This window comes from Eleginops maclovinus, chromosome 11 (assembly GCF_036324505.1).
Source record: "Eleginops maclovinus isolate JMC-PN-2008 ecotype Puerto Natales chromosome 11, JC_Emac_rtc_rv5, whole genome shotgun sequence".
Taxonomy (NCBI): Eukaryota; Metazoa; Chordata; class Actinopteri; order Perciformes; family Eleginopidae; genus Eleginops; species Eleginops maclovinus.
Genome location: NC_086359.1, coordinates 14,725,335 through 14,752,525, shown reverse-complemented (window position 1 = coordinate 14,752,525; position 27,191 = coordinate 14,725,335). Strand labels below are relative to the sequence as shown.

General features: G+C 38.6%; 1 protein-coding gene across 1 annotated transcript in view; it reads right to left on the bottom strand.

The window, feature by feature from the left end:
* The window catches only part of sgcd (sarcoglycan, delta (dystrophin-associated glycoprotein)), a 98,256-nt gene extending 72,093 nt beyond the window's left edge, over positions 1-26,163 (bottom strand). Inside the window, exons 1-2 of the mRNA XM_063895594.1 lie at positions 25,844-26,163; positions 7,180-7,365 (exon numbers count right to left, since the gene is read on the bottom strand). Of these exons, the coding sequence (XP_063751664.1) occupies positions 7,180-7,365; positions 25,844-25,846 (189 nt within the window). The 5' untranslated portion in view covers positions 25,847-26,163. The remainder of the gene's footprint in view (positions 1-7,179; positions 7,366-25,843) is intronic.
* Positions 26,164-27,191: the final 1,028 nt, after the last annotated feature.

The following is a 27,191-nucleotide window of genomic DNA, read 5'->3' as shown; positions in this document are numbered from 1 at the left end:
GTATGGTGTAATACATTTGTATTGTGTTGTAATGTCTTGCCAAGGGGAATCTTTGGAATTGATGTCTGTTAAATATGCCTTTAAGAGTAAATTATGGTAATAATGGTGCCCAAAGAATGCTTCTTTATTTGCTTTATTATTATGTCTTTTGTAGGGGGTTTAGATTAGGACTTAATTATTAGGATTATATTAATGCCTTGATCCAACTTCACATTTTGGAATTAACATAGTTTTTTCCTTAAGTTTTTGCAGGCAATTAAGAGCACAGTCACCAATCAGCCTAATTACCGTGGGACACAGCAGTGGAAAGTGAACATATCTTCATTTAATTTATTTCAATCTATCTCATTGAACCCCCCATTCTAGGCATTACACAGCAGGCCCAAAATTAAATATTTTCCCGGCAACATTCAAATATCTCTCAGCCGGCGACCGTTCTTTGTCACTGCCGTATGTTTTGGTGTTTTTATCTCTTTAGGTTTTGTAATCATGCATTTTGTTGGTTGCCTTGCAGGAATCTAATTTCCCCATTAGGCACTATAACATCTTGAATTTGAGCCTTATTAGTCATCCCCTGAGCACTGAAGTCAGGAAGTTAGCAGCCTCTGCATCAAATGTAATTAGTGTCTTCGACTTTAACTCCATTTCACATTTCCGAAATGCATTGCATGCTTGTTGTCCCGCTCTCATTATTCCTTTAATTTTGCAGAAATGAATCGTACGTGAACTGTGAAAACAGTCTCGGGACGACTTCTTTTCTCCCTCTGTCTCCCTCATGGCTCTGTGTTCCATCCCTCTCTCTGTTGACCTTTCAGTAAAGGCTGCTGGAGGTACTAATATTTAATTGTCCCCAATGAGAGCCAGTAACTCCAACCTCATCAACAGCATAGGATTTAATGTCACCAGCAGCCACTTCTGCATTCTGTTGGCGAGAACCAAGAACAGGCTGTTTGGATGCTGATTTTGACTAAATCAGTGAAGGAAGAGTCAGGACCTGAATTTAAAATTAAGTGCTGAGGATTACGAGTCACTGATTTTTTTTCAAAGCTGTACAAATCCACATACTGGTAGTTGAAAAACCAATACCATTGCAATAACAAGTCCATCATTTCTAACATACAGTAGCTGGAGGCTTGCGTTCTAAAGCATTGCATTTTCTCTAAACACACAGTGGCGGTGGATGGAAAAGTAATTTTTTTAACGTCTCACTTCATCAATCTCAGGTCTTTTATATAAAGTTAAAGTCCAAAGACAAGACCAACAACTCCCACATCAGGCTGGTGATGACTCTCGAGTCAATGTTGGCTAATCACCAGATTTGTGACTTGAGTCCTTAAAATCTTCTCTTCCAACAAAGATGATGGTCAGAACTTTAAAAACAAAACCCTACAAAGTAAACAAGTAGGATTTTTTATTTTCCTTTGGTCCATGTACCAACAGAACCACCCCCAAAAAAAGCCTTTTAGCAGGATCGAAGAACACTCATAAATGAAAAGATTAATAAACGCTGAAATAGTAAAATAAATTATTTCACAGATGAAGTTCGACAACCTCAAAGTCATCTTTCTTCCTCAACCAAGACGCATAATTAGTCAGACTGTTCATGACTAAGAATGATACAGAAAATCAGGGTCCAGTAAAAAATAAAGTCAGCTGTATCGTAAGTATCACAGGTCAGTGTTATCATACTAATATAATATGGCAACCAATAAAGAAGAAACATGGTCCTTTGGGTTCCTTTTTTGAATGTAGTCAAATGCATCATCATCATCTCATCATCATCATCATCATCATCATCATCATCAGAAGCCTTTTCATCGTCTTTTTGTTTGAGTTCTTTTTACCAATCCCCTTTTTTCCATGAGTGAAACCTGAAAACCTGTGAGAAATCGTATTAATGTTGCCTCTGAGGAAGACAGGCTGCAATCAGAGGGAAAATTACTGCTCTTTCTCCTGTCGCCATCACTGGCAAACGACAGCAGAGCCAGGGATGTTTATCTATAGTGAGTCTTCAAATGCATTATGACTGCAAAAAGGGAGAATGGTCTCATATAGTAGCTTGACTGCATTGAAGTCATTGAAACATATACTGACAAAGTTGCGTGTGTGCTTTTGTGTTTGTCTCTGAGCCATAAATAAAGTTTGGCACTGTTTTGTGAGATTACAGAAGGAAGTAAACATTTCAGCAGCTTCGAGTTGATCTCCTGTCATGACATTTTGAATCGTTTCAAAGCAATCCACTGTTATGTCAAAGTAAGGGTCATGTGAAGTATGCTGTTGTGGATGGTATTCTGGAATACAGTGAGCTTACACTCTCTCTGAAAAAAAAAAACACACCAGAAACCATCAACTGGTTGTACATTAATAAGGGGCTAACAGGTAGTTGTCAGTGTTTTGCTTTACATACATTTTCTGGCAGGCCACCACATCTTATTGTATACTCAGTGTGGGTTTTAGATAATGTTTGTGACAGTTTCAAAAGTCCAGTTTGTCTGATGGGCATATCAGACAAACTGGAATAGATAGATCATTTCTATAGTTTTGAGGGGGCAGAAGTAGAGAATTCATAGAGGCAGATATATCAAACATAATCTACATGGCTCAATACCATTAGTATTATGTAAAGCAAAATATACTTTTGGGTCAGCTTCCCTTCAGCCATTTGACAGAGACAAATATACTATATATTACCCAGTCCCCCCCAAAAGAACACCTACAATATTATACTGTTCAAATGGAGTCTCAGAAATCAGACCAGCTCCCACTACAAGTTCAGCAACATCCCTATGACCTTGCCACATTTCCTGCAGAAATCTGTATTCCGTAAAACAGAAAACATGAATAAAAGGTATCGTACAGTGGGCATTTAGGGAGTTGGTGAGTGCTGATGGTGTGGGTGAATAGGGTAAGGTCAATCTTCCCCCCTGAGAACACATAGTCAGCGTTGTTGGCACTGCCGGCCTCGAGTTGACCCCTTGTGGGACTCCGGGAGGCAAAGGCTTTTGGTTCAACAGCACAGTCTGGAGCTGCTGCAAAACTCTTCCTGTGGGCTTCGGATCCATCTCCCTGGAGCATTGAGCCGTGTCACGCAGTCACAACAGTTCATCTCACTTTAAGTACCGGCTCCAGGTAGGAACCAGGTACAAAAAACTGAAGAGTTTTGAGCTTTTCATCCTTTTCTCCACTTCATTAATCTCTGCAAGGCAGACCGTCCTTGGTTGTTTGTCCTGTAAACGTGCTCCGCAGTAACAAAGTTAACTCCTATCTGTCAGAATAACGGCATTCTGTAAGTCAACCTACTGCTTTTAAAGGCTTTGAATATGTACTGTGTATACAGTATCATTTCTGAAAGAAGTGGAAAATGTTCCTAAAATGTTTTAAATAACATTATTTTGTTGATTTGACACAATTGCTCTCAACTTAGCTTGATTTTACTTTTTGTAGTGAAGTGCAATATAATCTAATTTAGACTTAAAATCTCGAGTCAAAGTTTGAAGCTAATGTGAGCCTTCTGAGCTGTTGTAATTATACAATAGCAGAAAGCATCTTTATATTTTGATCATGTATCAAAAGTATAGTTTATTTTTTCCATGATTGTGTGTTAGAAACTGTTCTTTTCCTGTTTCCTAAACTGACTGTCCATCTCCTCCCCCTTATCCTTCCTTTCTCCTCTATCTCCCCCCCTGAGACCACTACACTAACACAGCTAACCTTTCACAGGAAGGACATGTGCTGCAGTAAGAATACAGCTCCTTGTGATGTTGTGTCAGGCACAATGTTTTTTTGGTCTCAGCAGCAGTATGTGATGAAAGTGTTGTGGTTGTCCTGAGGAATATTTTTATACCTGCACATTCTTTTTAATGGGATTTTTTTCATAATACGTAAAGTATCTAAAAATAAACATGCCTACTTCTGTTGAATTGTTTTTCACTTGCTCATCCATGATTGCTCAAATTAAAATTCAGACCATTTGATGTCCCTAATTTATGTTTCTATGTTTGGAAATGTTTTATCTTGCTTAAAGAATGGATCGGTATTCACGGCTATTCTAACAGCAGTGCATTCTTGGGTTTACGTAAGATGCTATACTGTATGTATTTAAGTGATAATTATCGTTATTAGGATAGTGATACATTTGGACCAAAACTTTACAATATTATATATTAACAATGTTATGTTGTCAGTAGGAAGCAAAATGTGCTTTCACGCTCCAAATAGAGTCTACGCACAATGGGAACAAACCCCAGCCCTTTCTGCAGTTTAACCTTGTCCAGTTTTTGTTAGTTTTAGCACAACAACAGGAAAACTGACCCTCAAATGTTAACACCACTGAAGTTTCACCATTGCATCTGTTCCTTTCCAACTCCAGGACATTTTTCTGGCTACTGCGAAAGCCTGGTTCACTGGAGTGGAAGGACCCGGAAGGGAGGGCAGTCAATACATCACTTCCCCCTCTCTTTCCTCATTACCACACCGACTCTGGACCGCCATGTACATGAGGTGCAGCCACTTCAATCTGTCTCAATCTGAGAGCCCCCGGCAGTCTTCACTGCTACAATGAGCCTATTTAACATGATGGGAAGCAGGAAATACAGCCTACGAGCTGTAGATCTCTGGAAACAGAGGCAAGTAAAATTCAATCACCCCTCCTCCAACACACACACACACACACACACACACACACACACACACACACACACACACACACACACACACACACACACACACACACACACACACACACACACACACACACACACACACACACACACACACACACACACACACACACACACACACACACACACACACACACACACACTACAACAAACTGCATACTATCACACTTTATGAAATCCTAAACAGGGTCAAATGAGAGTAACTTCAAATGTTGCACAATCCTAATTGGGAACCATTTAACCCTTCATTTTTAATTTATGAGAATTCTATTAACTAATAATGATTTTAATGCCCTGAGATCTTTACGTTTTTGTCCCTGACTAAGAAGTGCAGGCTCTCCAAATGACTGCGTTTCTTTAGCCTTAGGGTTTTCATTTAATTTACTTTTTACATGTTTTTTTTTTAAAGTTATATTTTGGGGGATTTTCGCCTTTAATCAGATAGGACAGTGGAGAGTGACAGGAAAGTGGGAGAGAGAGTCAGGGTGGGATCCGGAAAGGACCAAGGGTCGGGAATCGAACCCGGGTGCGGTGCAGGTGCCCCAGCCAGTTGCGCCAAGGCCTGGGCCTACTTTTTACTTGTTCATCATTCCACACACTCTCAGCTTTGCCGGGGTTGCTGTGTGTGAGAACACACCAAGCAAAATAATGTGTTGGCGTCCACTGTCACTGTAAATGTGCTGTATTTAATCATGGTGGTTTGCAGGTTCTGAGCATATTGTATATCATCAGTTGCTAGCCAACACATTTTCGACTAGAAAAACAAATGTCCATCCAAATGAAATGCGAAAAACTTGCCTGAACCAAAAAGTAAATATGTAATGACAAAGTTATGTTTAAGAAAAGAGATACCTGTATATGTATGGACCAAGCCTTAGTTTATTCCGAAATCTGCCAATTCACATTCAACGTTCAACAAAAAGCATGGCAATATGTTGGAACTTGAGGAACAGTTCTGATTTGAAAGTCAAGTGATGCAGAAAGTACAGAAAGTTGATGAATTTCTGTCCTGTCAATCTCTTTAGGATAGGGAGGCGGTGGTGCTACATGCTCCCCTTTCAAATGTATCTAAATCATTTCAAATGTTTTTCTCATCCCATATCTGCAGGAAGATGCATTAAAAAGGTTGTAAAAGCCCAAGTCCAGCGCTATGTCAGAACATACAGCTCCTCATCAGAGAAACATGCTCTTTGATTTATGTAGATCTCATATTAAAGCCCCACTGCGAGCCAAACCTTATGCATTATTCACTGCAACGGTTGGGGGGTGTGTGTGTGTGTTTATGTGCTATATACTGTAAATGTCTGTGTGTCATACTCTGTTGAATCTGTATCTGACTCATCACAGGCACAGTGGATTACTAAGCAGGGGGAGAGTGGAGCATACTGACAGAAACATTGAGAATTAGCAAACGGAATCAAGGATGAAAAGATGGCAGTACTGCACACATGGATGGATGAATAATCGGATAACCACAAACATCGTTATTCTTGTAAACATACCTAAACTAATAGTCCACGGTACTTTTTATTGGAATGAATGCCTATTTTCTATTTTTTATAGCACGATAATTGACTGTTTAAACAGACTGTAATCCAAGTTAATACAAACTCAAACATCTGGGGCTTGATGGATAAAATAAATAGAAATAGAAATAAGAAAAAAAATAAGCTCGAGAAAATCGGTGGAATTGTGAATCTTTTGTAAAAAACACACAAATGTCCCAACACATGATATTCGAGAGAGACATACAATTTGTGAATAAAGTACATCCTTGATGTTTGCTGATGACAAATCAAATGTGTAGGCGTATCTATGTATTTGTGTAAGCAGAAATTCATGAACCTACTGTAGACACAGTTTCATTCATTTGGTTCTTGGTGTCAATATGTCCCAATTGTAAAATGCAAAATTAAGTTGTTTATAGTTTCAGTATGTTGGGAAAGGAATCTGATGAACAGTTTCTGATGGAACTGTATAAACACAACAAAGCAGGGATAGCTAAGCATTAATAGTTTAGAACAAAAGTGTTAATAAATTAATAATATTTCACAGTTTCTGGTACACACTACAGGCCTCTACCATAGAAGCAACAAAGAGTAAGTACAAAGTGTGTGGATCACACCAGTCAGAAAACTGAAATCAACTTTCACATGTGAATCAAGGCAGCCTGTGACAAGCAGAGCAAAATGTAACCTAGGTGTTACAGATGGCTTGTGAAGAAGAACACAAAATCAGTGTGGAGCAAATGTATTTAATTATGAAATGTAAGATAAGAGTGATGGTAGGACCATCAAAGATCTATATGTGACCATGTCATCGGAGGGTCACTGTTAAACATTTCATGAATAAGCCGGGAAGATGAGTTGGGTAACTCAAATATTTATCATAGAAGGATTCACAGGGTTCAACTAATCCCACCCCTGAAACAAAATACTTTATGATGACCACTTCATCGGTACTTGCTTCCAAAGAAATAAAACAGAAAATCATGACTTACTATGGTGAAGTTCATGACCTTGAGGATCCAGATAGTTAGTGCCAAGTTTATCAGGATCAAGATCATAAGCAGCAGGACAAAGAAGTAAAGGCAGCGTTTCCTCCAGCCGTATATTCCCACTTTGTACACTTGGGGTTTCTCTGAACTCTGGACATTGTTCCTATGAGTGCACTGTTCTTGGGTCATCTGAAAGGAGACAGAAAGACAAAGACAGTTATTATCATTGAAGGGACTGTCAGTGAAGTTTCCTATTCCAACATTCAGTAGGGAAACATTTCATCATTTTATAGTCATGTTGAATATAAATCCAATATTCATTCCTCCATTATCCTCTATTAAGTCTTCTGAGAGAAATATATATGGCTTTATCTGATAAATGTTAACTTTATTTGCCTGTTGGTGCTGGACACACTTTGTATAATTAACAGCAACAATTTACAGTCTCTTTTTCTAGTCTGGCTGTTCCATTGTGCCTGCATGGTGCAGCGAGCCATGATTGCTTAGAGATTTGTGATGCAGCTGCAGAGACCTTAATATAAAAGATGGGTTATATCTGAGCATGAGTACAAATAACATGCCATAAACATTCATCTCACAGACTCCACTCCAATACTGACCGGCCACTCTGTACAAGCACAATGAAAGACAGTTTAGTTAGCAATCACATTGATTGATTGCCCCATAAGTGGTCTATAACTCCATTATACCCCCTCTGCCCCATTGATGTGCTGATAGTACCGATTAATGATGATTCTAATTGTCTGCCTGTGAAGACGAGAAGGCATTGTTCACTTCAAGCGCCATAATAATGGCCTAATAACTCTGTGGAAAAATACAATTTACTGTCCACCGTGTTTTCGAGTGCAAGTCTCAGACCACCAAAGCCAATCGTTTTTGACAACCAGGCACAATACCCACTAACTGAAACAAATGGCACAAGACAGGGGCCCAGTGAGAAAGTGCTGAAAGCTACAGACGAGACTCCAAAGCACCAGTCAGCAAAAACAAGAAATCTAATAGTGTACAGTTGGATTTTCATTTTTGTTTGACTGGAGATGCACAGAGATGAAGAGGCACATCTTTGGAATGTTGAGGCTGACGGAAAATAGGGGAATTAGTACAAGGAGAGAAAACAAAGCTTGAATACCTTCAAAAAGAACAAAAAAAAACCCACCTAAAGCTCATTAAGGTCCACTAGAGCTCTCAATGTTCAATATGCAGAATGAAAGTTTCTGTCCATGCTGAAGACCTCATTCTTTAATATGCCTTCAAAGCTCTCATTGGTACAGCTGCATTTTTGACCAGGAAAACCCCAATCTTTGGGCTCAAAACCAAACCTATTTTGAGCTTTGACAGAAATTAATATGAGTAAGAAACAATACGGTCAGTGAAATTGGCAAAATCCACCACCATTTCCCGAGTTGGGAGATGAATAATGTGCTCACTAACAACCTTGACATTGCCAGTTAACTCATGAACCAACAAAATGATGAGTGATGTCTTTCAAAAATGAATAATTGCATTAGACATAAGCATATGAGTTTGGGTGTTTACTTGCTAGAAAAGAATGCATATATCCACTACAATCTCTTCATTTAGTCCCAGATACAGTATGTGCATATACTACATCCTTGACTCATTGACTGAATCTGTTCTTTGCACAGTTGGGTCATCATGGTCTGGTGTCACCATGTTTTTAAAGTTCTTGGAATACACAATGGTGTAGTACGTGCTGACGTAAAGTACACCTAGAGGACACATGGCAGACACAGATACTCCGTTTTACTAACCACCACTCAATACAAGATATAAGACATAAATTCATATAATATAATGGTGCTTAAAGAAAGCTAATAATGGTGGCAGGCCAAGGGTTTGCAGAAATAATGGTGAATTATCCTCTGTGGACCTTGAAAAGCTACAGAGAAATTAATGGCAATAGTTGTGGAGATTATCTCAAATTGGATCCACATAAGTCACACTATTTTCTCTACCAATGTTACTCAGGAATAAGATGACAATGTTGTTTCGTAACAAATCTAGGGTGTATTTCACCGTTTAACAGTAGTACTTGGTTGTTTAAGTTTGGTTTACACATAGACACACACAAATATACAACAAACAGCTATATGAGCCAAAAGTAACTGAGGATGTTTGATCAGCTCCTAGGCAAAGTCCTCATAAAAAGCTGCATTCTGTGAGTGTGGATTTGTGTTATACCACACCTGATCCTGCATCACATTTTCTTTTATGTTTCCAGCTACAAGCACCTGCCACAGCACAGAGCAACAATAGCTGCTGGAAATGGCAGACACTGTGTGGACCCTGGAACAAACAGCTGTCCTGTAAAACCACTCGTTTCAGAAGGATCCAGTTCAGGTGATGTTTATTTAAACCAGGACATTTGATAATGAAAAAAAAACAAGAACAACACAACATTCAAAGACTGACTGGCGGGTTTTCCATTTCCTCTCTCTAGAGTTGTTTTTTTTTCTGGTCGGATGTGACAGCCTCAGATAACTGACCCTGAAACTGATATGAAGCAAAAACAAACCATGTCAGTAAAATGTTGTAAGCAGAGAGCACAGCGAATAGTGAAGGTGATTCAAGAAGGATATTACTTTTTAACATCCAGGTACTTACAAAAGTACACTGGCCAGTATGTAAGCGATGCTACTTGCTTACCATTTGCTTGCCTACGGATACAATATGGATAATAAAAGGTTTAGCATATTATAGGGTAAATGCCACAAGAAAAGGGCATGAGGTAATGTTTGACTTTCCAATGGTGCCCTGAATATATATGTTTCTTCTTTACCTTCTACTGTATAACCTAAACCTCCATACCCAAAGTGAGCTGGGTAAAAAAATCAACTTGCACAAATTTGGTCACAAAAACGCAATCTTGGCATGTTTGTTCATTGTATTACTGCACAGCAGTGTATTGCATTGTGGATCTAGATTCTCTTATAAAGTGTATCATAAATCAAATAAATTTAATGCAGTATTATTATATTTCTTTTTCTCATCTGTGCTTTCCACAGACTCAACGTACACATGCAAGGGGTACTGATAGCTTTTCAAAAGCACTTAGGCTACCAGCTGACTGAGAAAAGAAAATAGTGCTTGGTTACGAGCTAAATAAAAGCCACTCACATAAGAGTGAAGGTGTGTGTGAGGAAAGCGGAGTTAAAGAGCCAGGGAGGAAGAAAATACGGGGCAAATTGAAGGCAAATCAAATCATCAGCCTTTGAGTCTTTTCCCTACACTATTGCTGTCCAATGGTACCTCTTGCTAAAGCCAACTATTCAGTCAGAGAGCCTGAAGAAAGCCCAACGGTCCAAAAACAAAGTCTGTTTCTGATTAGAGAGAGAAATGAGGTTTTACAAATTGTTATTGGTTATTCCCGTTGCCAAATAGCCAGGCAGCGCCCCATTAGGACTTCTATAGACAACATGTGGATCGCTACCAGGAAGTGAGGCTGCAGCCAATGAATACGCCATTATTGGGGCTGGACAGCCAGGGGCATTTTAATGGCCATTGCAATGTGCAGGCAAACGGGCAAGTGGAGAAAAGTGATCGGCTGAGTGAAAAGTTAGTAAGTATTTCATGGACGGTTTTTCAGAGTCATCAACATAACTGCTAGGAGCTAAAGACAGAGGCAGAAGCAATTAGGCAACAAGCTACAGCTAACAACTATTATCTTTTTTTGTGTTTTGATAACCTGCCCTCATGGGAAGGATGTACAGAAAGTAGACTATTCTCTTTTTGCGTCTATTTACTGGTTAAACATGTGTTGGTTTACTTCTTGTGTTGTGCACTTTCCCATTATCCTGATCCATTAGCTACTGTCCTAAAAGTTACTCCACAACTCTTCGTTCACTATTAACAGTCTTTGTCCTTGGTCTAAAGGCCCCTATAGCAATTTGTTTTTATTGTATTGGTGAAGTTCCAGAAACTTCACTAGAAGGTTTATTTATTTTCCTTGTATAACCCTTCAACAGAAACAGAGAGCAGCACTGAGGCACTGCATGCCACTGGAGGCAAAGACCAGAAATAATCTGATGAAACAGTGATGAAAACAGCTTCCAGACCAAACCAACTACATGTTTTTTTTTTAAAGATCAATAACTTCCGAAGATGGACACCAGATCACAGTTCTGATGAAATATGCACAGCATACGTTTGCAACTATAAAATATATCACCTTGTCTTTTAATGCTATTATGGCCTAGTACAACTACTACTACACTTGTAGATATATTGCCCTGCTAATCTTTGCAATTCATCCGACATCCCTTACGCTACCGAGGTAACTGAGATAAATGCTTTTTTTTTTGTCTCACAGCAGTGCAGTGGAACTAGTAGTTTTTGCTGAGTGGATTAGCAACTTTGCCTTTTTACCCACATTGTTGCCCCTTATTAACACTGAGGATGCATACCTAGCACCATTTATTGTTGTGTGCTGCAGCAGCTTACTGGCCCATTACAGACGAGACGACTGTGGCTAATACTTACAGACACTGTACTGAAAAAGGTCAGAAAACAACAGGAACATTATTTAACGAGAACCCAACTGTTCAGGATCTGACAAAGCTCCTTTAAAACAATGTAACAAAACAAATAAATACGAAACCATCCAATTTCACTTGGTAATTCTGTTGTTAAGATCTGAGTCCAGGCCTGAGGTCATGCCTAACTGGGGGGGGGGGGGGGGGGGGGGGGGGGGGGGGGGGTAATGAACACAAACAGCTGAGTAACTTTGGGCATTTCCTCAGTTTTTCTTTTAAAAGCATTATTGAGCACATGATAAGGATTATTTGGAAAATACCTTGCTTATAGACCTTGTGTGACAGATGTGATACTGACCTGTAGACTTATAATCAACACTTCTATAGCATTTGTTCTTAAAATCTTGTTTTTCAGCTCTCTTTACAGGTTATATTGGGGTGGAAAGATCCTGAAGGGTAAACAATCCGCCATGTCACTTTGAATCACAGATTTATTCAGGAGTGAATGGGGTGGTGGTCAAAAATTAATTCAATTTGAAGGCGCAATATCTAATGCCAGAAGTCATAGTGAGAGGTTAAATGTCTCACAATATAGTACAGGATACAGACCAAAAGAACAGCCGTATAAAACATGCATCTCCAAGTAATTTAAATTGTCTTTACATTGTCTTTATTTACCTAAGTGAAGTAATTTAAATACATAGTGAAACAATTACAATGTAAATGAAACACAGTAAAACACATTTCCTAAAAGGATTTTCTTCATGTGCATAAGAGCTGAATGGATTTTGGTTCTTACATTATTGACCTATGAAAAACACAATGGCAACTTCACAGCACCCAGGTACTATGGACTATCTGCACACATTGCTTATTTATAATTTACAAAACACACTTTCATCTAAAAACAACCTTTTGCGGCTGAGCCTGTTAACTCTGACGCAATACTTCACAAGTACAAATTGACTTCCAATCTTTAATGCTACCAAAGCTAAAAGGCTTTCCGTTAGCATGACCTAATTATCTACAACAATATCTAATCATAGACTGAATATTAAGCATATAAAACCAGCAAGGAAGTCATCACAGTCAAGCAGAAAGAAGGAAACCAGAAGACATTCCCTTCCAACTATAGAAACAGAAGTTTAAGCAGAACAAAAGAGAGAAATGGGAGTGGAACTGCTAAGCTCAGAGTCTGGATCGGCACCCCGCTGTGATTAAGATACGTTGGACTTCAACGGGGCAGAGAAGTATAACCTCCATGCTTACTAAGAAAGGCTGAGTTGGGAAAGAAAGAGTTTAGGGGAAGAGGAGGGTAGGGGAAGCAGTTGATGAATGAAGTATAGAAACAAAAAGTGTTCAGACTATGGCGAGAATCAGTCTTTGCTGATTGACACCTTCTTATTCACTTGAACATGGTAACACACTCATATTAACATGAAACATATTTACATATCATATAAGGATTACATTTATCAACGATTGATATTGAGCTTCAGATGAAACGCATTCATTTTCCTTTATAATTGTTCAAGATTTAAAGAAGTATGGCAAATCAGATGTTACAGTTATCCTTGGTTATATGAAATGTGTCCATGCGATTTCTCCCCCAAAAATTCTTTCTGCTTTCCTTGTGTGTCCTGTGAGCTGAGATGTGGTTATTGATCTTGTCTAATGTTTTGTAAATTCATTAAATGGTACCACGGGATGAAGAAAAAAAAAACAATGAACAAACTAATGACTTAATCAATCGCTAGACGTTGTATCACATCTACAAGCGGCACAGTTGTTAATGCTGGCAACAAATTGCCCATCATGAATAAAGAAATTATGAAATAATAGTAACCTGGCTGGGTCAACTTCAAACCTAATGGTCAGAATAGCCTCTAAGATAGCGAAGGCTTTAAAGTGGGAAAAGATGCCATTGTATGGGAAAGAGATGTAAGGAGTCCTCTTTGATCACACCCAGCATAGTGACAGGTCAGCAGTGTGCCGCCGCCTTTATCCCGGGAGAGAGACAGTGATGCTAAATTGCCTGGCTCTTATCCTAGCTCACCCTCTCGTTCTGTTTCTCTCTCTCTTATTCCCTCACCTTTTCATTTTAAACATCTCTCTCTCTCTTTCTTTCTCTCTCTCTCCCCCCCCCCCCCCTCTCTCTATTTATCCCCCTCCCTCTCCCCCTCGCTGTGAGGGGCTAACATCTTAATCATAATTGTGTCATGAACCATAAACACTCATACGCTCGGCGGTGGAAGCAGCCTCGGGGGAAGCAATGGTGCTGAATAATAACAATAACTTTATTTGAAGAGCACTTCTGTGAAAACTTTTCACGGCTTATTTGTGTTTACATACATAAAGAACAATGAGACCGCACTTCAAGTACGATAGTAATCCCATAGAAAAGCACACCACAAAATAAATTATACCAGGTCATAAATACATTGATTATAAAATGATTTTATGAAATGTATTTGAATCAAAAACGGTAACAGACAAATGTGTGGTGATTTAAAACCACGGCCTAAATGCCATTTTAGAGGACATGACACATAAGAGTTTGAAATATTTCACAGTTTTGGAGTTTCAGGATGTTTCAGTAAAGAACTTTCTACTTTTTAGGAGAAAAAGAAAAAGGTGATGTTGCTCATCGCAGTTCCTCTCAGGATCTCAGGAGAGACAGAGCATGCGTCAGAGTGAGGCATTGGACAAGATGAAGTTCACAACGTGCCTGCAGAACTAATGCTGCACTTCATATCCATCCCCAACAGAAACTTTTGAGTGAAAAAAAAGCCATAAAATAAACATGGGTCATAAAAACAGGATGCAGCAGTAGAACTAAAGGCACAATATTCAGTACATACACACTTTATACATACTATACAATTTTTACATGTAGGTTGCACACATGCACATGCATCTGGAGAGGTGCCAGAGCAAAAACAACAGCTTTTTGTTTTACTGTGTAGTGCCTTTACTAATACAATGTAATAATGCAGAGGCAGCAGTATTAGTGCTCATTTTAGGAACAATGTCTAGTATTGGCTTGCTGAAGGGAATATGGAATTCCGATAGCAAATAATCAGCAAATATGGTCATGGTGAAGACATAAATACAATATTTTCCTTGCCTCAAAAAGTTGCTTTGCAGCAGCTGTCTCTCCCAAATAATGTCAAGTCAAATACATATTATTAATATAAATAATTTAAAATAAGATATTCTCAAATAGCTTCTGCATTTATATACATATATAACAACGGAGATAGCTAAGGAAGTGCAAAAGAGGACGGAGCGATTTGACATGTTTTAACTAAAGTATCTTACAGTCAAATGACTCAAATTCAAATGGAGCCACACAAGATGGATTGAAGTACTGTTGGTATGAAACAAAAAACAATTTCCAGTTGAGAAGTTGTTGGTTCAGTGCTTCAGACTCAGTCCATTTTCAGTGTTTTCTTGGTATTACAAGGGGATTGATGATGATCCAGAGAATATCATACAACTTTTAAGCTGCCTTTCCTATAGCAGGATCTCTGCCTATTGGACCAGTCTGTGGGGGATTGTTGAGACGAAGCTCTTGGACTTTCTGTGGCTCAACCAGATGGCACACTACTTCCATTTCCAAACCCAGAGTAAATAAATATTAATCCGACAGCCAAAAGCTGCTTTCAGGAAACAGATCTACGGAAAAACGTCTGCAGGGTTTGCTGTGGGCCTCTACATTTCTTTTGAGCTCAGCAGGGGTCTTGAACAACATAAAACAAACTCTCTGGCTTTAAATCAGGGTTCCGTATTTGTAATAACTTAGTGAAAAATATTTTTGCAATTGAAATCGCACAGTTAAACAGTTTTTTTCGACATCTTTTCCATCCAATCCTAGCAATCAAATTCCCAGTATTAACAATCAATTCTCATTTCAGGTCTAGATAGGACTGATCTTCTATTTCACTCTTATGTCATTTGTATCCTTTAGCTTTTATGGGGTTAGGTTTCTTGCCCAAGGATACTTTGACATGGCAACGGGGAAAAAACCACTGAGCCTCTGATTTGTAGACGGCCATTTATATCAACAGCATAACCGTGGCTAAAAGGTTTTACTGTTAGTCAATTTCTTTTTTGTAATTTGATGAATTCTAAATGTGTTAGTACATTTACATAATAAATGACCAATGCAAGCATTATATGTTCATATCTGGGGCCGTAGGGTCCCGTAGCAGAGTGACATATTAAAACCGTAATGATTATGGTGCATTATATGGTTAATTAAATTGACAGTAGCAAATTGAGGCAGAATATAATTAAAGCATAGTGATTGTGTTCAAGCTTGCTTGTACAGTATATCTGGGTATATAATTAAGCTGCCATGTAAGTCAGATGTTTTAATAAATAATAAAGGCTATAACATGAGTCAACAGAACCAGATGTTAATGATCTCAGCACAGATGTTAATCATCTCTGTGTCCCTTTGCAGAATTCTAAATCTTGCAAACATTTTTAGATAGATAGACAATTTGGCTTATCATAAATCAATTGCTAGCCAAGACAGATATAAACTTGGATATAATATTCTCCAAGATTGTGTTTAAATATTTATTTGACAGATATAAATAAATGTTCACTTCTAATGACAAGCCATTCCTTTTTAACTGAGGCAGCGAATAGCCCCAATGCTCTTTTTGGTAACCACTAACCACTGGATACTTTGGTTTCCCTACTTGAAAGTTAACTATCATCATACATTATGCAAACCTAAAAAAGGGACTTCCACACTGTCATTTCCTCGACATGGATTATGATTATTCATATTAAATACACAATAATAAGTAATCAAATGAAACAGTCTCATGCAGAGCAAAGAAAGGGAAAGGTGACATGACACTTTCCTTGGAGTGGCATTATACTCCATGGAAACTAAAATGGCTCTTTTAATTACTGCCTGCTATTAGTCAGCCTGGCAGCCAAGTAAGGCAGGTTCATTACAGGACGGAAGTCCTCTATACAGTACATGTAACAAAGAAAGACTTGAATTGGCCAATATCAACCTTTTCTGTGACTGCTTCATTTCATATATTTTTCAAAAGGGCTCTTTTTGAAAAGCACTTTCATCCAAAGAGTGACACAAGTCCTTATGTTCTCAGCACAAGTGGGCACAAATAAAGAACTGGCTGACTCTGCAGTGCTGCACAAATACAAAAAGAGGCAGGATTCAGTTAATAAAAAAAAAAGGGACCACAGCACTTTGCAGAAAAAGGCAGCACAAAGGCACAACAAATAAAAGTAAGTATGCAAGTTAAAATGAAGAACATTGAAAGAAATAACAGAAATAGGTTTGTGAAAAGTCGAGTCATTGATTTGAAAGGACTGGATGACTGAGTATGGTCAATCTTGATCTAAAGATATGTGCACATATTTTGAAGATACTGGAGCTGTCTGGAAAGTTGACCACCCTGGGTGACTGCCGCCTGAAGTTCCAGTTTATTTCTAACTGTTAGATGAAACCAGGTCAAAGGTTTTAGCACTTTTGACATTGGATTACTTATGCAACGATTTGCCTCTGGAGTCAAACTCTACTTGGAAAAAGTGTTGTAGAAGAGGATTTTATGTCAATCTCAACGACCAGAGATTGGAAATACGTTACCCATTACACTTCCTATCTCGTCTTTCCGTCTCCAAGCCCAAGTTGGCTCTGGGGCTTTTAATGAGGTAGCTTTCTTAAAAGGAAAATGTTGGTTGTACAGTAGGTGACTGCACTTCATTACGTTTTAATTCACTTTAAAGATCTATTCGGTTTTGCATTTAAGCATAACCCGACCTTAGGGGTGACAGCATCATTGCCCTTAAAAAAGGAAAAAGAATATGAACTGTCAAAATCTCACATAGAGTAGCATAACTACCAACAATGTTGGTAATAAATTGCCAGCAAAACCAAAGACACTAAACTGTGTGTTTGTACAGCTAAGGAACTGTACTGAACTGAGGACTGTAGGTCAATGTTGCACCAAGGTACCTGTACAAATATCTGTATAGCTGCCTTGGGCTGGACCAGGAAATGAGTCTACAAAAACAAACCTTTAGCAACAAAGCCTGGTTGTCAGCTCTGTTGGCATAGTCATGTTGTAATAGCATGGCTTTTTCAAATAAAATAATGTAATGAGCATAACACAGTCCACAATCAAACTTTGCATTATCACAGTTTGAGCAATTATGTATCCAGCGGGTGCTGTAGTAAAAAAAAGTGTGGGCAAGAAGAAATGTTGTTATAACAGGACAATTGAATTTGGACTAAAGCTCTTAGCATTACATTTCTTGGCCGTCACAGGATGACTTATGCCTGGTTTTGACTTCTCTGCACGTCAAACTCAGTCTCCTGTAAACGTCTGTGGTATTTACCGCACACTGCGCTCATCCACAGCATTGCCATTTTGTATGCTCTGCTGCAGTTGTCCATTAACTCTGATCCATACTCAGCCCAGCACTGAGTTGTTTGGGGGTCTGGGAATACTAAGAACTTTTTTTTTTTTTTTCAAGGTAAGTGCCAATCAGTCATGCTTTACTCTCTGAGAGTCGTAACAGAGTTAAAAAAGGAAGAGGGCAGATAAGTAAACAGAGAAAGAAATAAACTGAGAAATCAGCGACAAAAGTGGAAGAGACAGAGGGACAGAAACAGAGACAAGAAACTAGGAGAGTGAGGAAGGAACTTAGAAAGGAGACAGTGGGTGTACATGTGAGGCTACATCAAGAGACAGAATGAAAGAGACAAAGAAGAACATTGAGGTAGATGAGAAAAATAGATATTTGTGTGTTCCAGAGAAACGTAGTGGCACAAAGAGACAATAAGCTTGAAGCCGGAAACAACTTAATATGGGCAAACGGGTTGAAAACCAGCAATGACTTGAATTAAGAAAAAGGTGTTTACTTTTTTCAGTATCCAACCAAAACCAGGATCTTTGTATTAATTGGACAAAGATGATTGCATAAACCTAAAACCATGCAGAAAGTCAACCACCAGTCCTGCACTTACGATGTACACTATGCACTTAAACCAACACATCACACTTTCACTGTTGAAAAAACAACCTGGTATAGCTTAGAATTATGTCCACCTCCAGAAATTCTACACCATATATCATACAGTATATGTTTCTGGTCCGGGCATGGTATTGGAGCTAGCACAACATTAGCTTCAGTATAACTTTAGAACGTCAATAAATGAAACAAGGGCCGTGTATTTTATTAAATATTTCTCAGAAAACAAAGAGATAAAGTATGTCTATATGACCACAAAGAACATGATGTACAATTTGCAAACTAACATAAAGAATATTTGGCATGAGTATTATTTAAGATTAGAAAATCAAAACCTATCTATTTAAAACTGGCAAGGACTAAGAAATCAAAACATGTAGAAACATAATAGACACAAAACAATATTGCAGGGCTATGACAAACACCTAGTTAAAGAAAGATAATCACTTATTATGCAGAACTGTTGCTGTCATCAGCTTCAAAGTTGTGCAAACATCAAATCATAGTCAAAATGTCTCTAATTGATAGCAAAAGTGTTCTGTCATTAGACTGTGTCGCCAGTGTGCAGGATGTTGTAGCTCAACAGTTTTCTAAAGAAGTACTCCAACAAACAACAAAATGAGCCAAAAAATGAGCAACTTATGAAATAACGACTTTTAAAGTGATTAATATCAAGTTTTCCCTATAAATCAAAGTAAAATGTTTCTCTAAACATCTCAAATCTGTGTTCCATAAATGTGTTTGTGGCAGCTATCCACTTTGACCAAAACATACAAAATTGCTTTTCATATGTTTCACTATTTAAAATGGGCATATATCCCACATTGATTTCATCAGCCCATCATTGCCACACTCCCTCTTTCTCACAAACACATGCCCCAAACTAATAAAGGCAGAATAAATGTTCTAGCTAAAATTAGCCTGAATTCTACATATTAAATATCTTGCAATTCAGTAAATCAGAAAATGTGTATTCTATAAAGTAAACATGCAAGTTAGAGTCCATGTACCTTATCACACAGTAAGCAACACTATTAATAAACAGATTAGAAGCTGCAGTATACATTTTCTTCCATTAAATACAAATCCTTTTCAATGTCAGCAACCAATCAGATATATTTTCACTATCTATTTTCTCTTCTGAACAACAATGGTGTAGAAGTTATTTTCAGATATCTCATTTTTAAAATGTTGTGGCAATCAATGTTTATGAGCTGATAGGAGTTCTGTGTTGTTAAATACTCAATTAGAGTTTCAAATGTGTGGTTCCACTGTGCAGCAATCACTGAATTCACACTGTGAACAATCAGCATCATAATAAAAAAACAGTTTCTCCAAAAACAAAGCAGATGCAGCACCTCAATACCATCAACACAAAAGGGGAAAAACTGCAAACAACAACTTTCAAAAATGATGACACACGCTGTAAATTTGAGACCAGAAACAATGATTGACCAGTGGAGTCTGTCCGACGTCTAAGGAGCCTGTAATGATGCTGGAGAAGGCAGGCTCTGCCAATCCATCACTGTATAAGAACTTTCCCTCTTAATTGACCTCCCTAATGGCTGGGTCCCACTTCAAGAGAAAATAAATCCCAAGAAGACTGTAATGGACGGACCCTCAGGTCTCCAGTCAGTTTGACAGACAGCACTCATTAAACAGTGAGGAAAAAAAACAAGAGAATCAAGCAAATACACAGGTATATCAGGTATATCACTGTAGCATCCCAGTGACTGTTGTTCTGATTAAAAATCTCTCTGCTCTCGAGGGTTCAGGTACTATTCACCTTGCAGTCAAATAACCAAGAACAACAAGGGATAGGATCGAAATTCCCATGGAAATTACTCTGCCATGACAAGCGGATGTGCGAAGAGGTTCGTTCAGCGCAACTCGAATAGGGCTTCAACGTTTAATCCGGAAATTATCACTCATTCAGCAAATCCCCCTGTTCTCTTTTCTTCGGCTTCACCTTTCTCCCCTTTTTATTTCCTGTTCTCAATCTTATGTCTCTCATATTTCCTTTCAGCACTACAAAACAGGACACATTTTTATAGTCGAGAACACTGATCCATCAACAAAAAAAAGAGAGAGATTTGAAATATAGGTGGCTCAGTCGCATGGCGGAGCAGATTTGCATGACATGTAATATAGGCGTTCAGAATTTGGGGTAATGGGGCTGAAGTCAAGGGCTCTGCATTATTTAGACTTAAGAAATAAGGAATAGTAGTCTTAGAGTTTAAGAAAAATGGTCTTATGCTCTTTCTTGAATAAGAACGATTATAGACACCACTCTTGTTTCTAGAAACACTTCTGTACACACAGTAGCTTCCTAACAGTATCATAACGTCTCAACTCATTTAACTCCAGACAGTAAATGAGGGTGATTCCCAAAACGGATTTATTTGTCAATTGTAAAACATCCAATATATATTATGTTATTTCATGAAGCTGTTATGGATTTGCAATCAGAAACGCAAATAAACAGGACATTTTGACTCTGTTGGTCTCTGCCAACTCAACATTGCCATTCAGACAGTGAGTTGGGCCCCTGTCAACAAGCTAAAGGATATTCTTAAATAGTTATTAGCAGAAAATTTAAAAGGTCTGGTGAGTCATTCTTCCCAATGTTCCAGAAAGCTGGAGAATGAGTCCTTAAGGCACGTTGCCAGCTGTTAAATACAGTGCTGTTTATGGGTAGGAATACTGCTTAAAAGTTGTTCTGAAGATCAAGCTTGTCCTTGATCAGAGTTTTGTTGGTTGGTGTCATGGTTAGAGGTACTGTATTAAACATATCTCTGCTGATAGGTGTGGAATGATTGGGCTACATGTTGTCGTGATTTCTTATCCACAAACGTCTTGACCCTGCAAAACTTAAAGCCGAAGCAAACTAATTATTTAACAAAGCTGACTAATATTAGTTTGCAGGGATAATTACATTGGCCTGCAGTGAAACAATGAACATGTTTGTTAAATTTAACAGAGGTTTCATAACTATTATAACTGGAACATGATATGAACTGGAATAGAAGAAGGAGGCTAATCCAGCAGCCTGCTTCAAAACACCAAAAGCATGTACTATACACATTGTTGCCATACATGTAATGTTAATATACTTTAAATTCATGCTGGTTTGTGCAAAGAAAAGTTGGTGGAAAGATCAATAAACAACCAAGCCTCTACCCAGCAGGACAATGCTTTTATCTCAGAGAGCTTCTCCACTGGATTTCGAATGAGAAACCATCAACTCTGAGAAAAAGAACAATATATAACGTTTGCTCAAAGGGCTGGCATATCCATGCTTTAATTGTGCCTTCTGTCTCTGTTTTACATCCACACTAGGCTGAACAAATGGCATCATTTACTTAATCCATAAAGCTTGCTGAAAATTCTTGAATATCATTTTCAAATGTGATTGTTAGCAACATTTGGTGGTGCTATAACTGGGTTTCCTTTCTTTGACTCTTTTTCTCTCCCTCCTTTTCAGACTGTATCACTTTCTCAAAAGTTCCCTGATTTCATAGCATTTTTTATAGTAGCATTAATGATTTTGAAAACATTTGAGGGAATCTAATCGTAGCCAGGCTGTTTTCTGTCTCCATCCTGTCCAGTGGAGCAGGAAAAACCTCATTGCTGAACTTAGATGCTAAACGCTGATCTGAAGAGAAAAAGGCATATTTTTTTAAGCATGGCTCTAATGTGCTAAACTGCTAATGCATAGTTCAGCAGGAAGTTATACACCTCGCAGACACTCAGCAAACAGCAAAATGCTCTCAGTGGTGGCTGACATCACTTTAGTCATACTGGTATCTCCAGTGTGGCTTCCTCGGTTGGATAGCTGCCAGGGTCACAAACATCCTGACATGAAGCAATCTTGAAAAAAATACTTGCAGGAAAGTAGTACATATCCATCATGACAGCAGCACATTTTTGGACAAAGGTTCATCAATATATACATGTTTTTGAAAAAATACTTAGAGCTAATTATGTCAGGGTTTAGTCAACAATTATTCTTCTATTTTTTTGAACATTGACAAAATTAATTACCCTATTTGAATTACATGTTTAGTTTTTGTTGATGGTTACAATTACAATTCATGAAAATACCTTATTTTACTTAAAGTCGTTTACAAATGAGTACAATTGTAGCATTGATAAGGACTTTCAACACCTTCAGCATATACTATATGTGTCCTGCTGCCTTCTGAACTCATTATAGTTTATCAGCTGAAGGAGATTTTGATTCAGTTTAGAGCTAAAATAATCTCAAACCTTGAAATATTCAACCTCATAGTGGAAAAACAGGCTGCGTTTGCGGCTAGCAGCAAAAGGTGCCAACGGCGTGAACACTGGAAACAGATCCAGCTGTGGTGACAGGTAACGGTTTTACACTGAGGGGGGGTTTCAGCATGGCTGTCACATTCCCCAACAATGATGTTGAACGGGACATCGATATAAGCATTGTATTAGCGCACTGTAGAGTGGAGACCTTAAGCTAGCCAGTGGGACACACATATGAACTTATGCACCAACAAGCACATGCCTGGCCCGGCCACATAAACAAAGATCGAATTACAACAACCTAAAGAGGGAAGGCAGTTATTCTTCGCTCAGGACACAATTACTCCACTGTATATCTACATAGAAACTTTTTTGTTGTTGTTATTATTAAATCAATGCTCTATATGCCATACAGTATATATAGAACCTTTTAAAATAAAATGTTTATTTGCTGAAAATGAACCTTACTATATTAATTAACTCTTCAAGTGTTTATGTTTAGGGTTTAACTATTGGAGGGAAACAAAATGGAATGGATTCATGTCTGTGTGTTTCAATAGATTGCAAAAGGACTACTTGTTATTGTGTTACTATATTTAAGTGAGTGTAGGATTGGCTTCAGTGAGAGGTAACAGTAGACAGTTGGAAGCTACATGCAGGCAGACAGTATAAAGAGACAGAGAGTCGGGGCTGGGGGCTGGAAGGTCAGCAGATATTTGGAGCTCTGACTCTGTTCCCGATATAACTGTGTGTGGAGTGACAGCTGCTCTGTCCTGAAGCAGGTGGGCTGTGCTACATGCCTGAGTCACAGTGGGAGGGGATGGACTCTAGAGTGTTATGGTGGCAGAGGCTACTTCAGAGAATGTGTAATCAATGTTATAACAAGTGTAGAGACACAAAACGGCTGCTGGCTGTCAGTAAGACACAGTTATTGTTGTTAATTTATTTCATCTTTTCATCATTGTTTTTAATGAAAGAGAAGCAAGTAAGAAATTGTTTGGCCACCTGGCATGTTTTAACCTTCTCCTATTCTTTTTCTTTTCTTTTGTAACCTATAATAAATCTCCGATTGACACAGTGAAATACGGGGATCCCAACTCTTTGGGAACCATTTAAGTAGTTAAACACTTAACTGGAAAAATACCCCCTTCAAGGACAGATGCCATGGAAATGCAGTGTTATTAAAGGACATTATATGACTTTACTTTTATTTAATTGTCAATTGAAAAAGTTGTTTTTTATTATCACATTTCAACTGCTATAAATCCTTGCAACATTTGTTTAGCAACTTTTCTGAAGGATACCATAAATACTCAGCTAAGTCTCACCGGAGTGTTTGGTGCCTTCTGGTTAGGTCACGGTATAAAGCTTTGATTTGTAACTTTCAATCCTCACCAAAAAGGGAAAATCTGTTGCATATCAGTAAATGTAACCAAGCTTAGCCCGCAAAGGTCTCCATGAAATCTCATCAAAACAAAGAAATAATGAGACCTTTGCAAAACCTGAAGAAGCAAATTTGGGTTTGAAAAGTGTTCTGAAAAAAGCACAGCTCATTGGCTTTCTGTCTAGGTAAAAACAAACTGCAATTACAAAACAGTAATTTAACTTTTATGAAAGCTATTACAAAAAAGGTCATCAGGTTTGGCATGGGGAATTAAATGGAAGCAGTGTATGAGGCCATATTTTTGCAAAAACAGAAATGATTGGATCATATTGTGCAATAGGATTGATAATCTTCAGGAAATAAATTGGATACTCAAAATATCCGTCCTTTTGCCTCTTCACATCTCAAATCCCGAGCCAGAGCTACAAGTGTATATATATGTAACTACTTTTAGTATACATAGTACTACAAGTAGTTAGTTTCGACATAACTAAGACCTTAAAGACATCTTTTAAAGGTGCATACTGAGATTTAATCAATTTTGTCTCATAAGACTTAAAACAAATACATCATTGCTTTTACCAACTGAGCTACACACAGACTTCAGCCAAACAAGACCTTTTTTCCAAAACACACACACACACACACACACACACACACACACACACACACACACACACACACACACACACACACACACACACACACACACACACACACACACACACACACACACACACACACACACACACACACACACACACACACACACACACACACACACACACACACACACACACACACACGTCTCATCTCCACAACCGAATGCGCCACTCATCCCTCCCACCCAGATCTGACCCGGAGTCAGTGTTGAGGCGCCCCTCCTCCTTCACAGTCGAACCCTGACAGTAGGCTGCAGTCTGTCCACATGCAGCTTCGTGTTACTTATTTATAGCCGCGTGTTCCCCAGAGGAACAAAGTAATTGAAACCAAATGTGTTGCCGGGACTGATATGGGGAAGTTTAGCGGACAGTCCAACCACAATTCTCCTTCCTCTGTGTATACACAGAGATTGAAGGGCACAAGGGCATTAAAGCAAGCAGTCTTGGTCAACTCTTTTCTTGCAATTTAAAAGAAAAAGAAAAAAAAGTTCCAGATTTTTGTTTCTTTGCAACTTCTCAGTTCAGAACAAGTATTGTAATGTAAAAGCTTCACTCACAGAGGCACTGATTTTGTTATATGTTTTAATTTTGTCGTTTTTTCCCGGTGAGCACCAAGTAGAAAAAATCAAATCACATTTCTGCCAAAAGAAACATGCAAACTGCAAGATAAAAATAAGAGCCTAAAGCTTTAATTTGATCCACTGTTGGAAGGAATAAGTAGCGGCACTCAGAGCTCGGCCCACCTCCCCGCCCACCAAAGCCACACTTAATGAGCAGTCCAAACAAGGCAGTGAAATCAAACTTACCATATTGACTTTCCCTTATTGTTCCCTCTTTATCCTCTCTTTACTTTGCTCCCGGTGACTCCTGTTCAGGGTCGAGGTGTCAGGCACATAAAACTGGGATTGAGTTGCTGTTAAGAAGCTGCATGAGGCCTTTACTGACCAAAGTCAAAGTTAGGCAGCCACCTCTCTTTTTCTCTCCCCTCCCCGCTGCCTTGCTCTCTTGTCAGCTTTTCCAATAACACACTGCTCCCCGCCTCTTCTGGCCCCCGTCCCTGAGCTGTGAGTTGTTTCCTGGACGCGTGGTGGACTCCTGTGACCCGGCTCTTTTTTCTATGCTTTTTTTCTCCCTGAAGACTCTGTCTTGTTGCACCAGCCTTCTCAGTTTCTGAGTTGCAGCCCTGCCTTCCTGCCAGATTTAGAAGCAGAGACACATGTGGGCTTCTGGTTTGAAGTTTAAAGAGGCGGGACTTCTTAGAGAGTGTTTTGTTGTCATGACGACCCCTCCTTCTTCAACACTGAGCCCTGCCCCTGCTGTGTTTTTGGTGGAGTTTGGTAAAAGCGGTGTGTGGATTTCGTTTTTTTTTTTTTTTTTTCCCCATATGTGTGTTGTGTGACATACAGTATATCACATTGAGTTGTAAACAACGTCTGCTGGACATCATGTGTGCAAAAGCTGCGACTGTTCTGTGAGGAATAATGTGAACCCAAAACACCTAACATTCAAAATAAACAACTTTCTCTCTAAATACACATTTGATCCATCAAAATTAATGACATGTTCAAGTGTTCTACATATGTTTACAGTATGTTTAAATCTGATTTCATCCTGTACTTTTTTTCATATCCGGTGGCTGGGAGGGAGGGGCAGGATTTGTTGGTTGCTGTATGTATGTGTTCTTGTTTTGTGGCTTGATTTGCACAACTGCCAGTCAACAGTTAATAGAAGACAAAAAGTAATGTGGGTTCATTTATTCATTTTTGTATAATAATAATTTATTTAATTTATGTTCTAGTGTAACGGGACATTTCACTGTTTTTGTCATGTTCATAATTAAAATATACATATTTGTTTTTATTTATAAATATTGATTGATGACTGAATGTAATTAGTTCAGGTAATTGCTCAGATTTGTTTTATCCTTTTGTAAAGATGTTTGACATTTTGAGAATGTTGTTTGCACATGATTTGTGTGTGTGTGTGTGTGTGTGTGTGTGTGTGTGTGTGTGTGTGTGTGTGTGTGTGTGTGTGTGTGTGTGTGTGTGTGTGTGTGTGTGTGTGTTGACAGCTTGGGAAGGCACTGAGAACAACCTGCTGTGTTGTGTTTCTCCAATGTATGAGACATTATTGTTTTAGTTGCTGCCAGCTAGC